The sequence below is a fragment of the Microcebus murinus genome, chromosome 7, assembly GCF_040939455.1.
Source record: "Microcebus murinus isolate Inina chromosome 7, M.murinus_Inina_mat1.0, whole genome shotgun sequence".
In the NCBI taxonomy this organism is placed as follows: domain Eukaryota; kingdom Metazoa; phylum Chordata; class Mammalia; order Primates; family Cheirogaleidae; genus Microcebus; species Microcebus murinus.
Genome location: NC_134110.1, coordinates 30,529,102 through 30,553,361, shown reverse-complemented (window position 1 = coordinate 30,553,361; position 24,260 = coordinate 30,529,102). Strand labels below are relative to the sequence as shown.

At 42.3% G+C, this 24,260-nt stretch overlaps 1 protein-coding gene across 2 annotated transcripts in view; it reads right to left on the bottom strand.

Annotated features, from left to right (window-relative positions):
* Positions 1 to 24,260, bottom strand: part of FAM135B (family with sequence similarity 135 member B) — a 277,802-nt gene that overhangs the window by 81,334 nt on the left and 172,208 nt on the right. For both annotated transcript variants that reach the window (XM_012735958.3, XM_012735960.3), the window contains exons 4-5: positions 10,925 to 11,064; positions 4,485 to 4,555 (exon numbers count right to left, since the gene is read on the bottom strand). In XM_012735958.3, coding sequence (XP_012591412.2) covers positions 4,485 to 4,555; positions 10,925 to 11,064 — 211 coding nt within the window. The remainder of the gene's footprint in view (positions 1 to 4,484; positions 4,556 to 10,924; positions 11,065 to 24,260) is intronic.

Here is a 24,260-nt window from a genome sequence, read left to right as displayed (position 1 = left end):
ACTGCACTTATGATGCCACACTGACTATGTGAGCCTGTGATTTCTATTAGATTCCTACCTCTTCATGACAGGGACTGTACCTAATTCATCTTTATATCCTCAACACCTAGCCTCATACCTGACATGCTGAAGAAATTGGTCAAATGTGTGCTTATCAAAATGAACAAAGGACTGGCTGAATGAATGCTCCAGGAGCCCAGTAGTTACAGAGTCTGACCCATTTCATCAAGGATTTGCCCACCTCTGTTGCAGCGTTTTGTAGGTGGTAGGTGTCTTACTCCTAAGAGACAAACCAACTTGTAGGCAAGACCCAACAATGTCTTCTGTTATAAAAAAAGGGACTGGTTCTTGTCTAAATAAAAGCCAGCCATGGTAGCCCTCAGAAGGATCCAGCAGTAATCTCTGAAAAACAGTGTTTCAGGCTCCATAAGTTTCTCTGAACCACAGGACACGGGAAACCTAGAAGGAGCAGCTTCCATTAGTAGAGCAGGGAACCAATGCTCCTCCTCCTCCATAGATAAATACTTGGAGCACAGAAAGGCAATGTGAAGGGTACAGCCACCCAAGACCGAACCCAAGGGACGTGGCTTCCTTGAAATCCTTGTTGCTTACATGCAAATGAATGCCAAATAAAAGAGCCAACTAAATCATTGCAGCCCAGTGTGATTCTATAAATAAAATAGAATAATGGTCTCCTCTTGTACCTGGAAGAAACCTGATGGGGAGGGGGTGGAGAATCATAGAAAGTCATTAATATTGATATGCATTTTAATTCTGGCAATAATTTATCAAGGACTTGCTATGAACTGAGCAAGGTATTTTTTCCTCCTAATCTGTATGACAATCCTATGAGGTATTTACTAGTATTGTTCTATTTATAGAGAGAAAGTAAAATCAACATGAGTTAATTAACTTGTTCAAAGTCATAAGGCAAAGCTAAAGTGCCAGAGCAGTTCTGAATCCACAGTTAGTTCTGAGTTACTGCTCAATGCTGCTTTGAATCTATTCAGACACAGGCTCCTACAACTCGTGGAAATATCACCAGGGCTTGAATAACAGGAGGTTAAATACATGTCAGGGTAGCAAAGATGGCAAAAACTTGTTAATAGAAATTTAAGCCATATCAGTAGGAATAAAGAACTAAGAATTACGGAGGTGATAACTCTTCTGTGCTCTGAAATGAATATTATCTGAAATGGAGATAAAACTTAGTTCCTGCAGGGAGGCGGGATCTCAATTTAGAAAAGGAGGAGAAACTTTGTACCATTGAGAGGAGAAAGCCTAAGTTCTTATAAAGAAACTAAAACAAACACAAAATAAAACAAACAAAAACAAACAGAGAAAGAGCCCCAGTATTCAGCCTGGAGATGAAAGAGATAAAGAACATTCTTTATCTGAACTGCCATCCAGACTCAGATTTTTCTGGGTGGTTATAAGGAATAAGAGGTAAACTGAGGGAAGACTCACAAAAATGAAGTGCTCCTTGAAGTAAAGAATTCCCTGATCATCAGGACTGCTGGAGGCAGGATGGACTATGATGAGAAGGAATGAGCTCCATCCCTGGGCAAACAGGTGCTGATGGGTCTTTGCACAGTAACAAGTACAAAGGCAAGGTCTGGCTACAACAGGGCTTCTCAACCTCAGTGAAACTGACTTAGGAGACTGATGATGGCTTGTTGTAGAGGCTTCTGGCTGGTGTGTTGTAAGGCATTCAGCAGCATCTCCGGCCTTTTCTCACTAGATACCGGTAAATAATTGTGACTATCCAACCTGATTCACACCATCTCTAAAAGAGGGTGACCTTCTTCCCAACCTGAACTCAGAAGTGAAGCCCTTGCCTCCATTCTGCTATTTTCCCTCAACCACCCCCATCCAATTGCAACAACCAAAAAGCATCTCTGGACATGGTCAAATGCTCCAAGAAGCAGAATGCTCCCACCTGCATTGAAAGCACAGACAAGATGGACTTGGAGAACCCAGCATCCCTGAAATGAGATGCTATGCTTCTCCAAAAGAAGCCAGCTAATGTAGTCATGTTTCAAAACTGAATGTCTACTCCCAGGATGTGCTACAGACACCGTATCATCCTTGAACTCAATTTATAAAAATGAAAAAATATGGCATTTTCAATCTTTCTGGGCTCTCGTTTCCTGTTCCTCTTAGCTAATCTTGTACTTCATGAAAACTTCCTGCTTTGATTGTTATTAAGTGCTTTGTTATTATGGAAAGGAAATGACACATCAAAGACTGGCCTCACTTGCATCCAGGAAGCCATAAAGTGGAAGAAGACATTCATTCAGCAGGCCATGCACTTGGCTTGTTGTATATATTCTCTCTCTTAATCTTTGTAAAAAACTGATAGGATCTGTATTCTATGATGATACTTACTTTATAAATAAGGCTACTGAGATTTATAAAAGTGTAAGAACTTCCCAAATATTTTACAGTTTATGAGTACAGACCCTAGATGGTTGAATTTTATATACTTTGGAGCAACGTCCTGTACACAGGCTCTCCTTTAACTGCTGTCTTATCTGCAAGAAGGTCTCATTTGCTCTGTCCATGGTGGCTTATTATTAGGCTAGTTGGAAGGCCGGTTGCAGAATTATTTCTAGGCTGAGTTTGGAACCAACGGTATTCACTGTCCCACCAGGGAAGCAGCAGATGTGATGAGAGAGGCAGATGGCCAGAGGGGCTTGTGTCCAGATAAAAAAGGGAAAAATGTGTGATCTTGAGCCCAGCCATTTTTTCAGGACCAGGGACAGATACCCCTGCCATCCCAGAGGCTAGAGGAGCCCAGCTATATATATATCAGTAGGTGTCCATTCTCAACTCCCAGACACAGTCGGATCTCTGACACCTCAGTAGATATTCATCTTTGGTTCATATCCCCTCTGACTCAACTCCTCATTATTTTATGACCCCATCCCCTAACAATTAGCCAGATTTCAGGGGTGGAGCAGTCATTGAGAAAAGGAAGAAAGTCCTGAGAGAAAGTCTGAACTTTAAAGGGATCTAGTGCTGGTCCATTCTACCAGTGCTGGTGCATCAGCCTCCTGATTCCCCACCTGCAGAGGAAAAGGAGAGGTATTTGCTGAAGAGGTTATAGAGACCAGAAGTGAGGACTGATTTTAGTTTGCAGAGAGTGGCCATGTGTGCAGAGATTCTTCTAATAGAGGAAGAAAAAGTTTTTCTTCCCTGCACCTTAAGCCAAAGGAAGAGGGTCTATGAGTGAACTTGCCCTGTGTCCCCTAAGACTGAGGGAACATAGGTCCTGGTGTCCAACTCATCCTGCAGAGGCTATCAGGAGAGAAGCTGAGGGTGGTTGTATCAGTCTAAGAAAGAGCAAGGAGCCATGCCAGAGGGTTTTTCCCACAAATGTGGGATGGCAGTTAAAGTGCCTGTGTCTATTTCCCACAGGCCAGATGTGGGTTATTTGGAGAAGTATATGTCCCAAGTAGTTTCTTGCAAGGAATGAGTCACACAGCCGCACAAGGCATCACTGTATCAGAGAACTGCAGGGATGGAGTGCAGTGAGGGTCGGAGGGGCTGCCTAACAGGTGTATCTCCAAGGAATTCACAAGAATAGTTCAAGGACGATTTGGTATCTGTCACACAAAGGACTCTACTCACATATGAACCCCTGACCCTTCCTCCATCTCCCCTTCCTCACTGTGCCTGACCCTAGAAGGTCCACAAACTGCAGTGGAGGGAAGGCAGGAGCAGGAAGTGAAGGCCCCACAATGCCCTGTTTCTGCACTTGGACTTTCCTACCCTGAGACAGCCTAGACCAGGAAGTGGGTGGACAAACAGAAAGAAGCTATAAACTGGATGAGAGTTTAGAGTTTTGACATTACACTTGACTGGGCTTCTTAATACTTAAGGAAACGATGATTTATTTATTAACTGAGAAAACCCAGAGAGGCTTAGTGGCATGATAGTTCACCCCAGGGTAGGAGGAAGAGGCCAGCCAACAGGCTGAAAGGAAGCAGTTATGAGAAAGAAGAGAGTTGCCTCCTGCTTATTTAATCAGCAGGTTACACATAAATGGATTTTCAATTTTCAGAGAGTTGAAACACAATAGCAGGTATCTAGCATGAAGATGCAGAATCCTGGCAGAATCTCCTTTGATTCAGAAGGGGCTTTGAGGTTTGTAGCCCCATAGGGCCATTAATCTAAAACCACCAATTAATACTACATTGAAAGCATACAAAGGTGTCAGACATGAGAAGGTGCCAGTTAATAAACCCAGGAAGTCAGGCATTTTCTGTGTATGCAACATTTGAGCTACCTGCCTAAAATGCATGCAGTTTGAAATAACCAAGCAGTCATTCTCAGCACACACTCCTGGGTAAGGGATCTCACAGTTCATCAGGACCCCAACATGTTGGGGGCATTCTGGAGTCCTAAGGATGCCCCAGGAGCAGGGGCAGGTGGAGGGAAGAATTGTACTGTGGCAACTCAAAGATTTCCAGGACACTCACTGCTGTTCACTCTCTGTAAAGTGCAGGTCCACCTTGAGTTGAAAATCGACTTCACTCAGTGCATCTTCCACCTGTAGGATAAACAAAATCCAAGGGGTTTCAGGAGTCAAATCTTGTCCAAATGAAATATTTAGCTGGTCTATTTCCCAAAGTAGAAAAACAGTATCTCATTACAAAATGAATGTCACTTATACTTAAGGCAGCATTTCCTTTAATATTCCATAAATTTCTGGATAAACAGGAAATCTGGGAATATTACAAAGAAAACACAAGGAATAGATTTACATAGCCAGCTCAGGGAAAAAGCCAATTTGCAAAATAAAAAGGCTAATAAGCAAGTTTACTCATTGTAGGACTTTTGAGAGTCTCATTTCCTACATGGATTTGATCTAGAATCTGAATTTGGGCAGGAGTAGAGAGTCCCAAAGTGTCCCATAGCACCTGCTTTGGGAGAAGGATGGAGTAATGATTCACAGTGACACCTCACTTGGCTAGTGATAAAATAAAATCAGAGAGGATGTTATCTCCAACCTTTAGGCCCCCTCTGAGTGCTGGCACCACTGTCCCTCTGTGCAGAGAAGGAAGCTGGTACTCAGGAAAGCTGTTCCTGTTCAAGATGCCTCAACTTCATGAGAAAACAGCTTCTTCAATTTTATCTTCAGATCCATTGCATTTAACCATTTACACTTGAAGACACTTTGGCATTCCACATGCTGTCCATGGCTGCTTGCATTCTTAGTTTTAAAAAAAGTACTTTTTACCATAGGAATCTTTGTTCTTCCTGCCAGCTTCTCATATATACCTAAAAGATGATACTCCTTCTTTTTTTCCCATGCTAAACAACATCATCTCCACCTCAAGGGGGACTTGCTTGCTAAATATCAGATCTTACCACCACCTGCCCTCAGCGGGGCCACCCAGCATCAGTGCTGCACACCTGTGACAGGACTTTGTCCCCTTCCCACTGCAGGCTGGATGTAGCCCTTCTCCTCTAATCATGAAAGCCTTCTTCTTAGCATTTGACGCTTCCTATTGCGATTGTATTTTTTTTTTTTTTTTAGCATTATAAGCTGGAAGCCTATGAGCCAAGTATTATCTGCAGACATGTTTTATTTAGTCCCCATGGTATTTTTTAAAATGTTTTGAACATTTAGTAGCAACCATTTACAATTCAGGCAATTTCAGATTTTTATTATACGTTTTCAGCTTCTGGGGAAACATCCTTGATGTGGCAATGCGGGGCTGGTATTTGAAAGCTGTTTGGATCAGTAATTGCTCTTGCAGCCACTGCTGGTTCACTGCAGTCGCTGACAATGCCCATCTGGCCTGCGCTAAAACTTCCCAGCTATTTTCCTGCCTGGTGGCCCCAGTAATCTGTGTATCATTAAGGGGGAGACTAGTCTTAATTCCTTCTGGATCCCCTGCTCCAGGAATAGTGCCTGCAACATAGAAAGTATCAATGCATCTTCCCTGTCCCCAACCTTTTTCTTTGTTTTTGTTTCTTTGCAAGAATATCCTCACCCTGCAGGGACAGAAATATTTTATCCAAAGGCCTCTTTGGAAATGTCTCCCTGGTTAAGCATAATTCAGGCAGAGGACATATGGATGGAATTTATCTTTAGGTCTCCAGGGTTTAAAATTTGTTGTAAAAAAAAAAAAAGCCACTTAAAAGTTAACATTTTGCTGAATCCAAGTGTTATAAATAACTTCCTCTCCTAGCTTTGTTTTGCATAATCATGAACACAAGGAAAGCAACACAGTCTCCTGCCACTCGTTCCTTGGAAGTGAGACCGACAAAGCAAGTACTCCCCACCACCTTCTGAGCACGCATTTGCCTTGGTAATGAAAATTCACTGTCAGCTCCAGTTTTAAACTTGCTGCGATTCCTTAGGAACTGGAGAGAAATCAATGGCTTGGACAAGCTGTGGCTAAATTGAGCCTGGCTATGACTTCGTGATACCTCAATGAATCTTATTTGCAAGATACTTCAGAATGAAGTCACCCCCTTTTCCCACCATGTATTTTATGATCGGCTGTTGACTACCTGTCCTGCCCACAAACACACACACACAGGGTGCACATGTACACACATGCTTTTCCTTTACTCTGCTTCCCTCTTCTGCATTGAAGATATTACCTCCCTTCATGGGTCATTTTCTCACCACCAGGAAGCAGTTCTGTATAATAGTGAAAGTAACAAAAGAAGCTCATATTTACAGAAGAGTTACTATGTGGCAGGCAATCAACTATCATTATACATACACTATCTTATTAAATGTGCATAAAACTATGAGTCACAAAGTTATTTTACAAGTGGGGAAACTGAGGCTCAGTGTGATGAAATCACTTTCCCAAACTCAACTAGTTAGTGAGCCCCATATCCTAGATCCTATCATGGGCTCCACTTCACTGGCCTTTTCCCATGGTCAACTCTGTGTTCTAGGTTGGACATTTTCTCACTGGTTAGTTTTAACTCTGCTCACAAAAGGGACTCTTGTTTTCCCCTCCATTCTTAACTTCTCTCATGAGCTCTGTCACAGCCTGGAGGCTAAGAATGCAGCTTTTGAAGTCAACCTACCTTGGCACAAGTCCTAGTTCTACCACTTAGTATCTGTGTGACCTTGGACCAGTTAAACTCTGCTGTTTTCTCATCTATAAAACAGGAGTAAAATAATTACACTTACTCCATAATATTGCTGTCATCTGAACTAAATAAGAAAATGCACACAAAGGGTTTTGTTCACACAAATCTCAATAAATTTTAGTTATTATTATTGCCATTATTTCCAATTTATTACTGGCCCTTTTCACATAAAGAATCCATTCTTCCACCAAATCCACACAGTGGTCCTGCATGCTGGCCACAAACATGGACTTTGAGATTGGACTGCCTAGGTCTGAATCCCAGCCCTGCTAATTCCTGGTGGTGTGATTTTGGAAAATTATTTTTCTAAATTTCTGTATCCCCATCTGTAAAATAGGAATAATGAAACACCTCATATTGCTGTTGCAGTGATTCAGTGAGATATTCCAGACAACTCAGCACGATGCCTGCCACACAGCACATACCTAATAAGTATAAGATGCTATTTGTGTTAAGCTCATCGTGATTGTTATTATAATTCAACCTGAATTCTCATCATTCCCCAATGGAAACTCTCCCTCTCCCAACTACCTTGGACTGTCAAGGGTGACTCCAAGCCCATTCTATGCCCAAATCTTAGATTCAACTTCCATTTCACTTTCTTCTCCACACAATGTCCTTCACCCCCCATGTTGAACCTCGACCCAGTTCTGTGAGCTGCACTGGCTGCCAGGCAGCTCACCCTTCTCAATCCACACTGGCCCCATCCACACAGCTACTCTCTCTGCCATGGGGCTAACCAGCACCCTCAGGGACCACAGCAGCAACTGCATCTATATCCTTGGTCTACTGGGCACCATTTTCCATATTTTGGCAGACTGACCTTTCTAAATCCCAGCTATTCTCCTTTGGAATCCCAAAGGAGCCTCCCACCTTCAGAGCAGGGTAAACATATGGCCTTTGAAAGGGTCTCTGTGGGGCTCCATGCCATGTCCTCCACCTTCCTTACCAGCTTTGTGTCTGTGCCTCTCCATCAAACCCACCCTCTACTTTTTTGCTTTTCACTGTCCTTCCTGTCCTTTGTCTCAGGAGCTCGTAAATGTTTCCCATGGAAATCTTGCCTTGCCCTACTTATCAAAGCTCTGAATCAATCCCTGCCACCTCCAAACAAATACCCACTGTCTAAATCACTAGTTCAGTGATGGTCTCATGAATCTGTATTTTCTACAAGCACTGCCAGGGGACTGTGATGCACCAAGAAGTAGCACCTTAGGAAATGCTTTTCGTTTTTAAGCCTATGCAAATGCAATCTTGTTAACAAAGGTTTGTTTTTTTTTTTTTAATATATTAATATAATATGTTCCTCTTCTTCCTCAGAATGTTAAGCATCTTGTTAATAACTGGATCTCCATCTTTGTCTTGGCTACTAGGAGCTCAGCACTAACCGTGTGGGCCATTAATTTCTAACAAATGCCCAGAGGATGCTTGTGCATTTTGGTCTGCTACCCTTAACCTGGGCTTTATTTTCTTTTCTGTGTTTTTTTCCATCCATATATCTCTGCCTGTAAAAATATTTATTTTTTTTCCTTTTTACTGTTCTATAAATTTTTACACTGTCTTAAATCTTTTGTGAGGTTACACAGAGTACACATCCACATTATCCTCATACTTACTCTTTGTAACTGTTATGAAAACATCACACAGTATACCTTAACCTGTGATTAGCTCTGTCTGTGGTCACCTCTTGCACTTATCTGGGACCTCACTTCATGGACTGAATCTCCTTCATGCCTCAATTCCCTGTAGCATGTAGAACAGAGCTTTATGGACATGCATTTTATAAATCTCTGCTGCTCACAATGATGTCTGTGTACATTCATGAACATATTTTCTGGCCACCTGGCCATAAGAAATGTTTTGGTTGTCACAAGAAGATAGATATTAACTGGAAAAGAGCTAATTCATTCCAAATATACAGTCCTTACAGACATATCCAATTAACTGCAATTGTCACTGATTTGGAAACAATGATTAGCTGTTATACTATTTGCTGCCATATGGATTACCCAAACACAGTAATAAATTATGAGCTTATAGAGAAAAGAAATTTGATATGCAGAAGAAAACAACATGTACTGTGAAACACACTCCCTACTGAACCTCAGAACTAAGGCTGGTTGCAACCTCACCTGAGCTAAAGTTGAGTGTTGGAAAAAGGTCAAACATAGAAGGCTTTATACTCGTAGGGACAGGAGCAAGATACTGATGGAATTAATATGGAATGATGGCCAGCATACCTGAATAATGCCCAAACCCAGCCTCCATCATTTTTTTGTCACAGTCACTCTGCCAAGGTAGCTTTTTGAGATCAACGGGTCAAATGATAATGGCCCATGAGAAACAGAGTGTTGTTCTCTTATTTGGGGAAGCTGACCCTGAGTGTAGCCTGCCTGGGAGTTTCTTAACAGTCAAGGGAATCTTTCCCTAAACTAAGTCTAACAGCTGTGAAGTTTGCATTGAAGACTGTGCTGAGCCCTTGACAATCTCATCATCTGAGTATCTGTCATGAGGCAATGGCCAGTCTTGCTCAGCAGGACTGTCATGCAGTCTCTCCCACTTGGGAACAACTGTAGCTTCACAAAACCTCCAGGGGGGTGCATATGTATCTATTCTTTCCCTCACAAGTGTATCTCACAGACTCTTGAGCTGGGCATGGTGTACTGATAGAACAGACATGACTGGTTTGTTTGATATAAGCCCCCAAACACCATAGTAGGTACTTAGTGACTGGTCAGTAAAACTTTGATGGATGGGTGGATTACTATGTAAAGAATGAACTTTCCAGTTTTAGTCATGCAAGTGAATTTGGTCACTACCTAGATCATAAAATATGTGAACAAAAAGACACAAGGTATGAGAGGAGAAAGATATTAGATGCCCAGTAAGAGTCGTTGTGCACTCCCATGGAAAATGTGAGTAGGAGGCTCCAAACAGATTCTCCTACAATAGGAACACTCTTCCACGCCACTTAAAGGTATTCTAGCAGGAAATAATCAGCAGAATGTGGCAGCAGAGGTTCAAGATGAGCATGGGAGAGGGAGAACAATGGTTTGGGCTTCAGATATTCCTTTGAAACGTGTTAATCTGATGAAAAGGTAAATTTTCAATCAAGTTTTCAGTAAGTAGAATGAAGCCCCCAAGGCCTCTGGGCTTGTACAAACACAGTTCCTCTTCATAAGATGTTCTTCCTCTTCCTCTTTTAGATGGACTCAGCACGTGCATCTGAAAGCCAACTCGTGTGAGAAACCAATGAGAGACACCACTGCCATCATCCCCAAGGAGCTCATTTCTCCATCCTTGGTGTCCCTTTATTTAATTTCTACAAACAACCAGTAGAGTGCACATCTACCAGGGTACTTGTTTATATACATCTGTTTTCCCGCTGAACCATCAACCCCTTTGATGCAGAGGACCTACTACTGTCTTCATCAGTCTGTCCCTGATCCAAGGGCCAGACACAGAGCCCTACAAAAAGTGGATACTCAATAAACATCTAGTGAGTGGCTGTTGACAGAGTACCTGAATAGATGCACACATAAGCAGGTGTGGAGTGAATACGAGAGACCACAAGTTAGTCAATGGAGGCTGCCTGCACTTGAGACTACATGGAATGAGCAAGTATGTGAATGAAAGAATGAGTAAAAAAATGGATATGTAAATAAGTACATGAGCACTCTACAATCACAAATTCCTCTCTCTCAGATTTCTGAGTAAATCTAGCTTCTCCTTCATTTACCATTTACCTAGCAATGACAGGGAGCAGCCATGTGTGGCTGGCAACAGAGTCATGACTTACCCTTTCACCATCCAAGAGTAAATGAGCTTGGAAGATCACAGCATCGTTTATGGGCACCTCTTCATTCCGATACAAGATCTGAAAGACTCGGCTATGCAAGGTGCTGTCGTGGACGCAGGCTGAACGCAGGCTGCTGCTCTCTGCAAAACAAGAATCAGTAGGAGCCCGTGAAGTCCAACTCTGTCCTGTAACTACAGCCCTATCAGGCGTCTGTCCTGCTCAGCAAAAGTAATGGCCCCAAACTGCCTTCCAATTTCCAAGGCTTAAAATCACAGATAAATGAGACTCCAGCACATAAATATCTCTGCTCATTGAGTTGGGCTAGTATCACAGAAGAGTCTTATTTAATCCTGCACAAGCTATATAATCTTGTGTCAGTCACTTGCCATGCTGCAAACAGTGCTCCTTGGTTGGAATTTAGCACCTACTCATTTATTCACCTGTCCACGGGTCCTCTCCTCTGTGAAGCTTTCCATACCCGCCCCTCATCTGGAAGCAATGAAGAGAACACGGAGTAAAAGACAGAAACCACCCTTCCTTCTACAAGGACTTCCTAGTGCCTGCAGAATCTCCCTGTCCTGAAAGATGCTGTTTGTATGTCATGTGTGTTATGAAGGACACTTTGTTTTGAAGTGTAGGCAAATGTGCTAATCTGAATTGTGCTGTATATCAAGTTTTTTAAGGAAATTGTTTAGCTTCATATCCTCCAATGCATTCTAAACCTACCGTAATCCCCAAACACTGTTTCAAAGTTAATTAGATGTCAGAAAGACAAATCTATCCGATGAGGTTAAGAGACCTTACTGTACCAGTGATCAGGGTTATTATGGGGAACAAATGGGTGAAGTCCTCCAAATAGCTCAACACATAAACTGTGCAGTTTATGGAAAAACATAGAAGTATTCTAAAATAAATAATATTTATACTTATTTATAAATACTACTTTGTTTATGTAATATAAAGGAATTACTACCTATCCATTATAATGAACTGCTATGAATAATGAACATTTTGCAGCTTCTAACGTGCTTTTCAGTTGTGTTACCTTCATTAAACAGGAACCCCTAAGGCAAGTTTTACTATGATGAAGACCAAGGCTCAAAGAAGAGAGAGGTGTCTTCATATGTCCACGTTAAGGACTGAATGCTATGTCTCCCCAAATTCATATGTTAACACCTAATTGCCAATGTGACGGTGTTTGGAGGTGGACCCCTTGGGAAGTAACTAGTTCATGAAAGTGGAGTCCTCATAAATGGGGTTAGTTTCCTTATAAGAAGAGGCCAGAGAGCTTGCCCCTTATATCACATGAGCATACAGTGAGAGAAATCATTAGTCTACAAACCTGGAAAAGGGCTCTCACCATAAACTAACCATGCTGGCACCCTCATCTCCAAACTTGCTTCTACTAGAACTGTGAGAAATAAATTTCAGTTGCTGATAAGCCACCTGGTTTATGGCATTTAGTTACAGGAATCTGAGGCAGGACATTGCTGTATGCTGAGGCACTTTGTAAATTTGTCCTCATGTATCTCCATTTAATAGAGAAAATGAAGTCTCAGCGGAATGAATAAAATGCACCTATTCCCTAGCAGGGGGTGGGCACTCCACAAAGCAGTGCTGAAAGAAATAAATAGGTTGATTGAAAAGGGAGCCAAGAAAATAAGAAAAATAAGTCCAACGGGCAAAGAAAAACTGCACAAGTGCCTCTTGATGGCTTAACAAGTTCCTTAGAAACAGGGACAGAGGATCAACATCACCTCCCAATGCACAGTGACTGCTAAACCAACACCTACCCTGTAGCTTCAGAGTAGGGAACACAAAACGTGTAAAACCCCAGGTTGTTTCCAAGGCTGTTCAGATGCGCCCGCTTTAATTTGCACTGCATCATAAAGGAAATGAAATTATTGGCCTAATGCAGCCCTATTTAGATTTGTTAAGATTCAAGTTGATGTGGCTTTTAAACAGAAACGATTCTCGTATACAGATGCCTCTACTCTAGCCCTTTCTCTATCACTGCCAAGGCCTAGCTGATCTATAAGCCAGACTGACGACGTGGCAGAGGACGGATGGGGTAACTACGCTGAAGGTCAGAGCAGCACTGAGCCGTCTGCCACCAGGAGGGACAGCCAGCAAAACAGCTCAATCACTTGCCTTCTTGGGCAAGTGACATCACTTCTTGTAACAGCAGCTTTCTTTATGAAAAATGGGCATATCCACACTGACCTTCTGGAACTGTTGTGGACATACAGAGGATGAAATAGATCAAGAGCCCGAGACCAGGCACGCAACACACAGTATGATGACTTTCTAATTGTGTTTACAGAGAAGGTTCTGAGTACTTTCTGTTGGATGCTTTTCCGCTGACCACATTTGTATGGGAGATTAAACTCTGAATTTAAGCAGATCGGCAAACTGGACCACAGGGCTTAACTGGTATTTACTAAAAATCACCAAATCCCAAGGTGCCCCATTAAGTTGAAAAAGAGACATTTCTCACACCCTAGGGGACTCTCTGGGTCATTTTTTTCACCTCCATGAAATAGGGCATATAGCAGGTGTCTTTTTACAAGAGAAAGCTTGCTAATCGTGGGCAGCTTCTGGGATTATGGAGATCACTGAGCCAGCACTTGCCTGCCTTGTTCCTCTGGGGATCTCCCCATCTTCAACAACCGCCCATGTTGGATGCCTACCACTGTCCTCGCTGCCCCTTCCGGGTGCTCCAGGCACCCAGAGACGACAAAAGTGACACTCTCTTTACCCTTCAAGACCCGACTCATAGTTTGGGACGCTGCCCTTTCCTAGCTATAGGGTAAAGAGTCACTTTTTTACTGTAGGGTATTTTTACTTATTATTTGGCAACCAGATTTCCACACAAGTGGTCCAATGACCAGAATCTTCCCACCTATCTTTCTCCTGTGTGCGTGAGGGTTGGCACCAGGCATAAGCAGAGTTGGAACTTTAAGGGTGGAGGGGTTAGACAGATGGAAAGAAAGTGGGGGAAGGAAGAGAAGGGAATGGAAAAAAAAGAGAAGAGATGATTGAGAGAATAGGGCAGAGTGGAGAAGAGGAGCTCTTCAGGGTCCCAACTGTACTAAGAATGCATTTCAAACCTGAGTTGAATCTGGAAGCTCAGACCAGAGGGCAAGAGAGAGAGAGAGAGAAAAAAAAGGCGTTTAGCTTTTAGGTTCTTCTATTTCTTCTCCCTTACACAATGAGAGATATTAATACTCCACATATCTATATATGTTTAAATGTTTAAAACTAAAATGATGATATTCCCTCTGCTGAGAGCTATGACCAGCCCAGGGGCTCCATGAGATGGATTACAATGTGTGGGTGCTGTTCACCTGCCCCAGACCCTACACCCTGGTGCCTAAGCCAAAAGCACCATATGTGCATTTACTTGTGTACTAAACCCAAATCCCATTCCATGAACATGGCCATTGCTCTGCCTGCACAGAGGAACTCCCCAAAACTGTGCGTGTGCTACATTGCCAGAACTCCAGAAGACACCCTCTCCAACTCCCAAGGCCTGAAGCCAGCTAGGTGAGGTCTGTGATATTTGAAAAATAAAATACTGAGTATACATTACTAAATTTCTTTAAACCCAGGCCACATTCTTAGAGACAATCCTTTAACATATTAGAGCCAAATGGAATGGAAAAGCACCCTGAGACTATGAGTTCCTCAAAGTCACAATCTTGGCTTTCATACAGTTTAGGACAGAATCTCATGGTAGGTAAACTTGAGTTCTAAACTTGCTGTACCACTTTCTAGCTGTGGGGCCTTGGGCAGGCTATTGAATCTGAGCTCAAATGAGGCAAGAATCACGCCCTGCCTGATTTCCATGATGCATGTAAGGCTTAGGTGCAAGGATGAATAAAGAAGTATGTTTTTACCTGAAAATTTCTCAAAATTCAAACAGATTTTCTTATAAGTTGAAGATGATAATGACTAAGGCAATCTTCTGACTGTTTCTAGGAACAAGAAGGACAGAAAGTCACCCTGAAGCTGAACTTTATTATTTTCTCCAACCATTTCAAGGAATAGGCAGAAGAGAAAGCCACCTTGAAAAAAGATATTGTTTTTCCAAAGAATGACCAGAATGATGTCCTGGAGCCATGTAAGTGTTGCCTGGTTGGTAGGGCCAGAGAGCACTCCCTGCCAGGCTGAAGAGGGATAGTGTGACCTCCTGTGATGCCACAAGGTTGAGAGCCCATCACTGGAGTGCAAGAAAAACAATTTAAACAGCAAACCAGGAACTATGAGGAGAGAAGGAACCATGGTCTTAATGACTTTCTTTTGAGTTTGAAAGTCAGGGGTATTTATGGACCAGGACAGACCTTTCCCATCAAAGGTGGTCCTGATATACTATGTGGATCAGGCCAGCACAACCTGCCCCCAGAAATAACAGTATTTTGAGAAAAGTTGAAGCCCAGGATGATGACCCAGGATGTTTATTAATATCCAAGGCTTCATGCTTAGAAGGTTGGTTTGGCTACATTGTGGGCTAGAAAGTTCTAAGGACCCATCTAGCCTCACAAGAAGATTATGCTGTGAAGAGCAGTGGCTGAATATATGAATGCTACATCTCAGTTAATTTTGTGCTGCTATACAGAATGCTCCAGATTGAGCAATTTATTATGAATGGAAATATATGGGCTTACAGTTCTCGAGGCTGGGAAGCCCAATATCAAGCTGCCAGCATCCAGCAAAGGCTTTCTTGTAGCATCATCTCATGGCAGAAGGTAGAAGGGCCAAGAGACAAAAGGGGGCTAAACTTGACTTTTTTTTAAAGGTAGCAATCCCACCCATGATAGTGAAGCATAGCCCAATCACCTCTTAAAGGTCCCATCTCTCAATGGCATCTAAATTTCAATAAGAGTTTTGGAGGGGACACATGTTGAGACTATAGTAGTTATCTATGGAATTATAACCTGGCAGCTGAGGGCAGGGGCCCTCACAGCCTGAGCAGATACCTGGACCAGTGACGAGTTCACCACTGAAGTTACAACTTGCCTTAGATCTCCAACAAACCACACTTCAACAGACACCCTATGCGCCAAAAAGATGCTCCAGCAGCAAGGGACTGATCAGAACCAGCTGTTTCCTAACCTGGAATTCAGAAAAGGACCCCATTTAACTGCGTAAGCCCACTTCTTATGTGTAAGCTTCTTGCACAACGTGAGAAAGGGGAAGCAGGAGGCATTTCTGTTAATAGTGTATTTAGAGACACAGGCACTTACTTGGAATATCTGAAGAGATATGATTCTACTTGTACCTTCAATTTTTGAAGCATATCACATTGGTGACACATCAATAAAGGGCTATGTTTTAGTTGTCATTTTTATTGCCATTTCAAAGAATATCAAATGTTTTTCTTACTTTCTACCTAAAGTACCCTGCTATACATGGAATATTGAATATTTTCCTTTAACGCATATGGGTATACATTTATGTCTTCCCATAATCCCAGATTAATAAATTTCTATGGTTTGTGCTATAAAATGTATCCATTTTATATTTTTTACATGTGATATTTATTAATAACCTTCTATGCACCAGGTTGGGCAAACACTGGCAGTCAGCAGTGAACAATCATAGGGTTCCTTGTGAGGGATATCTGCTGCACATTCCTCTCCGTGAAATAAGGAATTAGTCATCCCATTGCTGTCCAACCCCACAGTCATCTCCTGATCTACATGAATATTTAATCTCTCCAGACACATTGCACTGGTTGCAACATCTTATATAGGCTAATTTAAAATTTTAATTAAGGTGGCAAGTTATGTACATCAAACTGAGTTTGAACATAGATGTTATTTCTTAATTGTATGATTTGAAAAAGTCACTTTTCTGTAATATATGATAAATACAAAATGTTTTGTTCATTGAAAACTGCTATACAGATGCTAGCTAGCCTAGATTGATGGGTGTAAGTTCCATGTACTTTATATTCCTTATATTACTGGGTATGACCTCGGACATATGAGTCTTCATTTTACTCATGAAGAAAATCATGATCATAGAAGCTGTTACCTCCTCAGTGTCAAATAGAGTAGATGGTAGAATGGTTACTGCAAATCTTGTTATGTTTTTTTTTTTTTTAATTCTCTCATTCCTTAATTTGTTTATTCACTCGTTCATTATTTAACTAAACAACCACACAGGCAATATGTTACACATAATGCTATTACTGGTGAAGATAAAACAATGGCAAGGAATATTCTTCAATATGTTAGCAAAGACATCAAATGTAACCAAAATGTTTGTACCCTCACAATATCCTGAAATAAAAATAAATATAAAAAATATTTAGTACAGAATCTCCCAACTTTTCTCTCTCCTTAATTCACTTGCATCACTTTTGTCTTACAGAAAAATAATGTAAGTCCCAGAATGATAGAACAGCAGGCTTGGCACATCACGGTCACTGAATCAATCAATCAATTACTGATGAACACAAAAATGGAGGGAGAGACCTTGTGGACATTTCCCACTGCTAGTGGTAGTTCCAATTTGTGGTAGTTCTAGTACCCAGGATTTCTAGGTAGTTCTAGTATCCAGCCTACTCAGGAAGAAAACCCAAGTTACAGAGTGGATAACACAGCTTGGTAGAAATACGTATTTACAGGAGGCCAAGTAAACTAAAGAGCCCAGTCAAAAGCACAATTTAACCAACTGAATGAGTAAGGGCTGTTGCTGCAATTGAGCTATAAGCATTCTCCCATCAATGCTGAGTGGGCTTAATTACTTAATTATAAACCATTGTGACCTACCATTAGCGTGAGCCCAGTAGGGCCAGCACTTGATAACACTTTATTATTCAATAATGTGTATTGCTCTATAATCTCAGAAGTAAGAGGTCAGTGTGCTGCCTCTAGCATCCTCCAGTTGCCCAACAGCTTGCTAGCTGTTGCTTTGTATTGGTCCTAACTGCTTAGTAGCCTTAGTTAGGTATTTCAGTTTGGATTTTAGTAACAGATTCCAGTACGTGGCCTTGTACCTCATGCTTTGGTGAGGACAGGACATCTTTTTGAGCCAAAAGGCATTCGACAGTGTCATTTATACACTGTGCACCTGTGAACAAAGAATGTACCCAGTTAGCCCTCAGTTTCCTCAGCTGTGAACTGGAGATGGAAGAGTTAATACCTGTTCTAGGGTTCAGAGAGTTGAATGGAATGACCTAGGAAAGTACCTGGGTACAGGACACAACACAAAATATGTGCTTGGAGAAACAGCAGCAAATAAAGGCACTGCTGAGTCAAATAGGAGTGTGGAGCTGATATGGCCATAAAAATTATCTAGTACATTATTTTACCAGCTATGAACAGAAATTTCAGCAGTTGTTGGAAGTGGAAGGAGGTCCTTACTTGTCCTTTGACACTGGGAAGAAAGCAGGCTTGGTCCAGGGCAGTGGACATTGCCTGGATGGAGTGTGGGAATCCCCCTACTTAAGAGTTGGGAGACTTTGGGTGAGACCTTTAACCCACCCCACCCTGCCCCCAGCCTCAGTTCTCTTACATGTGAAACTGACAATAGCAACATGACCACACTGGGGAGCAAGCTGGCTCCTCCACGCCCACCACACCTGCTAATGGGAGGTATCTCAGTTCAGGCTCTTCACTCACCTGCCCACTAGCCCCTCTTGATCATTGGCTCCTCCTCCAGCTCCCTGTGCTCTGTGCTGTAAAACTCCAGGTCTAGGTTTCAATTCTTTTCTCCTCTATAAGCTCCCTCACTAGATCATAGCCATTTCCAAGGGTTTATATACCACATATAAGCTGAGACCGCTAGCATGTATAACTCCATCTCCTAAGTGGGAGCGATCCTTTGACCACTGGACATTGTCCATTGATGTCAAATAGAGATCATAAACCTAATGTGTCCAGGATAGAATATGTCACTGTGTTTCCAAAAAGTGTTCCTCTCCCAATCGTACCAATATGATTAATAGTAAAATACTTCCTGGTCATCTTTAATTATTTTTCCCTCACTGCCTCTATCCAATCAGCAAACCCTGTGGATTCAAAATCAAAATGTGATTCAGAAGAATCTTATCCTTTCTATATCCTTTTATAATTTTCTTTTGATATGAAATAGTGAAGACCTTACTCTTTCCTTCTACTCTTATCAGCATTAGTCTATCAATATAAAATATAAACCAGATGTCATTACCTGCCCCTTGCATGTAAAGCAAAATCTAAATCCTTTACTGTGGTTTCATGGGCCCTGCATGAGCCCTGTGAATGCTGCAGTCACAGTGAGGACTTAGCACAGGGATGATGCTTTGTGTGGTAGCCGGGCTGGGCAAATATTTATAGAATGCATGACCGACCAAAGCTCCAAGTGACCCGATCACTGAGAATTTGGCAGCAGCATTTAATAACATTTGTAGAAGTGAACTGCATTCAGATTGAGCAGCCAACACACTGAGGCTGTCTCTGTCTCCTGCTCTGTCCTCACTATGACCCAGAGTCCACATAGATCCATGTTCCCTTGCAAACAGCCAGAAGAAACCATGCCGGAAACACACGCTGTGGGGTTTCTGAGAAGCTACGTGTAACCAAGGCTCCATCTTCTAATCCTGAAACTCATCCTGTTAATAAGTCATCAGGAGACTCAGCAAATGGGAGGCAAAGAGCCCTGTTTATGTGATTCAGCCTTTCCTGAGCCATCTGTCTCCCCACATGCTTCCCAAGGAGAACTAAGTATAGCTGCAATTGCAGCTAATCAAATATTTGTCAGAGCTGCAGTGTCCCCACCCAGTCATGGTCCCCAGGATGTTCCGAGGAGCACAGAGCAGTTCTCTAGCCTGTGGTGACCTTGGCCTTAGTTGCAGGCCACAGAATGGAGGGGAGGTGGTGACTATGAAAATAGCAAGGAGCTCCAGAGCCACTGCTGACTAGGTGAGACCAGGCATTTAGTTTGCCTTTGTCATCCACAGATATAGAGGGTGCCTCCTGTGGGACCCGCCCCACTCCAGGGGCTAAGCCAAGCCTGACTGGTTCAGAAGGAGATCAGCAGCCTCATCCCCAACTCCCCCCATAGGCTGAGCCCACCCCTCTCTAATCTGTGCCTTGAATGGGCTGTCCTATCACAGCACACCCTCACCTGGACCTTCTCCTGCTCTGCCTCACCTTTCCTTTCTTGGTCTCCTTCCCTCTGTCCATCAAGCACATACCTGAGCTGTGCTTGTAGTCTATCACAACTGCTCATACCAGATGCATTGGCTGAAAGTTGCTCCTGGTTAAAATGAGCAAGACATTCCCACACCACGTGTGGATCAGTCCTGCTGCAACCTGTCCCTGCAGCCAGAGCTCTGTCTTCTCAGCTTCACACTCACTCTCTCTCAAAACTCCCGTGGCAGCCCAGACTGACCTGAGCTCCTGTCCTCCAGGACACTGGAGGCTCATGCAGCACACTTGTTCCCCTTCCCTAATTCAGCCTGTGTCCCCACTGCTGGTACATTGTGCCAAACACTGCAGATATACAGTGTATGTGCCTGTGGACTTGGCAATCCCTCCAGGGCTAGCTCTGCTCTCTTCAACTCTACCCTCCTCAAGCCCTTAACACCCCAGCCTCTTCCAGTTGGCCTGCAAGCCTTAGAGTCCCAGCTCAATGGGTGACCTGGTTTCTGATGGGCCACCTTGACTCAGATCTGGTCCCAGTTGAGCCAAGTAATTCACTTTCAACTCCACACACAGTAAGTGCAGGACAGAAGAGTTTCAACCACATGTCCTGGAGTTGAAGGTCCTAGGATACTTCTCAACCTGAATTTCTTCACTTAAAACTATAGCTCCAGCCAACTATTGGACCAGTCTTAGGCACAGCTGGAGTGTGCTATACCCACTTATCGGTGCTCACACTTTCAAGGAGTGGGGCCTTGAAGGATTAATGCAAGATCTGGCCTATTTCAAATGTTCTCCCTTTATGCAAGCTTTCTCTGACTGTCACAGCTTAGAGTGAATGTTCTCTCTTCTGGATCATATGCATTTACTGTCCAATACCTCTCACATTCAGAAAATTGCCATCCATCTTTTTCAGTGCACTCCTCTAACACACATACTCCATCAGAAATACTAATTGAGAATTCCAGGGCCCATGCAGGATGAGCAGACACAAGATGTTCTTTCCTTAAATAAATGTTATTTCTTTAATTGTAGCACCTGTGGAATCTTGCCTTTGGAACCCATAGTAGGTGATCAATATGTGTTTGGTCAATGACATAGATGTGGTAAGATGATTTGAGGAATGTGAGAGAGCTGATCTAGGCCACTGAGATGCAGAAGGAGTACTGAGAGGCTTGAGTTAGTGTCTTAATTTTTTCCTATTATAAGAACATGATTTTTCAAAAAATCACTTTGTTTCCTGTGAACTGGAGCTATAAATTACAGGGCTGTCATGAGTATCAAATCAGGCAATGGAAGTAAGTGTTTATGGTTCACTACACATCAATGTTTTAATTAATTTCTTAACTTTGGGGGAGTAGGGATGTGGGCATATGCTGGTAGTGACTTCTGACATGCCAAATCCAAGTTTCTTTCTGGTTAGACCTGGGTATCTATTGATACTTCTCAGTAAGTGCTAGTACAGTGTTTGCCCAAAGCAGGTAATCTATAAATATTTGTGAATATTCTGTTTCCTACATCATTCTTTTCCCCATTCTATTTTTCATCCATGAAGACCCTGCAAAATTTTCTCTTCCTCAGAAGTTCTTCCCTTAATGCTGCAGATAGGAAAATTGGTCCCTAGAGCAGTTTGCACCAGGTTTGTTGGAACGGCTGTTACTCAGAGTAACAGCTCTGCATGTCTTTCTGTAACTGGTCCATGGGTTTCTCCAAGATTGGAGACTCCATTACTCACCAATGTGTTCTAGGTTTCCAGTAAGGTTCTTGGCAGAGGAGGCGCACAGCTAATGTTTTTTAATGAATCAATAGCCTCACCCTCATCTTAGAATACTGCCTGTTTCTCAATGACCTCTTAAGTATCACTTCTTCTATGAAGATCTTCCCCAAGTGGAAGGCAGAATTTATTGTAGTTACAAGCAGTGCAAGCTATGAAATCAGAGAGATCTTTATTCATGCACTTGAAAATTGCTTATCCTTTTTGAGTCTAATTCACTTGATATATAAACTAATCATGCCGATCTCTTCTTCTGAAGGACTGTTTCGAAGGTTAGTAAGACAATGATGCATGTCATTGTTATTATGAAAAACATCTCTGCTCCCGCCTTGCTCATCTATCTTCACACTTTTCCTTGGTTCCACTTAGTCCACCTTCTATTTTACTCAACTTAGTCTCATCTCATTGTCACCCACCTCCCCCTTCTCCTCCTCCATTGTTCTGTAAGCTATTTAAGGGCATAGACCATAGGAAAATCATTTGAGCCTTTTCCCTGTAACCAAGATCAGTGCTTTAAATAAAAGATATGCCCCCCAAATTGTCCAATGAGTGTTTGGGTTTTAGTCTGGGGACCTTGATTATAAGGCTGAGTACTTTCTAGGAAACACAACTTTTATTTTTTTAATCTCTCAGCTCATATCCTACACCTGATAAGTCACACATCCAATATGCGGACTTAGAGCTAGAAGAAAGACATGCTGTTGTATAAACCCAATTCACAGAGAGGAACTAGAGGCTCAGCGAGGTGAAGAATCCAGCCCAAGGGCCAGCGGTGGAATCCGGAACCCACCCTCCAAGTCCAGGGCCCTGATGCTCACCAGGGCACTAAAGGGCTATTTCCAAGGCTCTCTCTAACTCTGTGTCTGAACAAATTCTACAACTGCCATCTGTGAGTTACAGTATCACCTGCGTGGGCATCAGCCTGCTTACCCAGTTGGCTCCAGAATCAATGCATACCCATGCCTGCATCCACAGAAATAAGCATTGCACTTTCAGATTTAGTTATCAGGTGGCCTGTTCTCCTGGGCTCAATATTTTTTAACTCAACACCCTGGTACAGAAGCAACCCTGCAAGTTTGCTGTTAAGGCCCCACAGCCCTCTGTAAGTTTCTGGGAGCTAAGTGTAGGGATGTAGCCCATCCTCTCAATTACACACTCCTGCACATCTGCAGGGAAGGGTGGCTGCACCCCTGCTGAGCTACCACAATGCACTGCTCTACCTTCCTCCTGAGTACTCTTCATTGTGTAATTGTTTATTTGCATGCCTGTATGGGCTCCTTCGAGATCAATCATGCTGTGGTTCATCTCACCAGCCATAGGACTTTGTGCAAAGCCTGAGAAAAAGTAAACTTGTAATGACTGGAGTGTTTCAACTATTTTTCTTACTTTACATATTCAAACTTTCATCTTAAACCAGATCCTTCCCAATGATGTTATGTGTATTCAACATTCTCTCATTAGAAATAAATACACATGGAAGCCAAATCTCTCTGCCCCTCCAAGCTACCCCGGTTGGATGGCAACTGACATACCCAAAAAGGATGTCTCTAATGGCTATTTCCATTTCACCATTGCTCTACACACTCTTTAACATCCCAAAATATGGTATCTGTTCCCTTAGCACCATGAAAACAAATCCTATCAAGGTGGTTAATGTCTTATATGTTGCTAAAAGTTCAAGGAAACCTTTAGTAAACATCCTACTCAAGTTCTCAGCGCAGCCTGCAATGTTGGTCAACTTGTTCTCCTCAAAATACCGTCTCCCCCAGCCCCTGTGAAATAAAGCTTCACTGGCAGCTTTTCTTTGCTTCCTTATCAGAGCCCCTTCTCTGTAAATTAGCAAGCCCTCCCCACCCCAGTGCCACTCCCTACCCCCTGCCCCCTTATGGTGGATTGTTTATTTTATAGCACATACTATAAGTTGAGGTATATTGATTTCTTCTCTTCCAACCAGAATGTAAGCTCCAGGAGAGCAGCAAATTTGTCTGTTTTGTGCATTCTCCAAGTCCTGGACATAAACTGTCATCTAATGCATAGCCACTAAATAGAATATGTCTCCAAACTAGACTTGTCCTCTACGTTCAAGATTTATGAGTTAAATTGTCTACTTGAAATCAACTGCCTAGATTTTCAAAAGCACAATACATTTAACATGTTAAAAAGTAAACTAGCAAACTATCTTCTTAGCAATAACAAAGGAGAAATATCTAGATGTCCTTTAGTCTGGCAATGACGTTTTATTAAATGTGACACCAAAGGTACCATCCAAGAAAGAAAGAACTGATAAACTGGACTTCATTAAAATTGAAATTTTCTGCTCAAATAAAGACATTGCTAAGAAAATGGAAAGACAGACCATAGATTGGAAGAAAATATTTTCAAAAGACATATTTAATAAAGGAATGTTATCTAAAATATACCAAAAACTCTT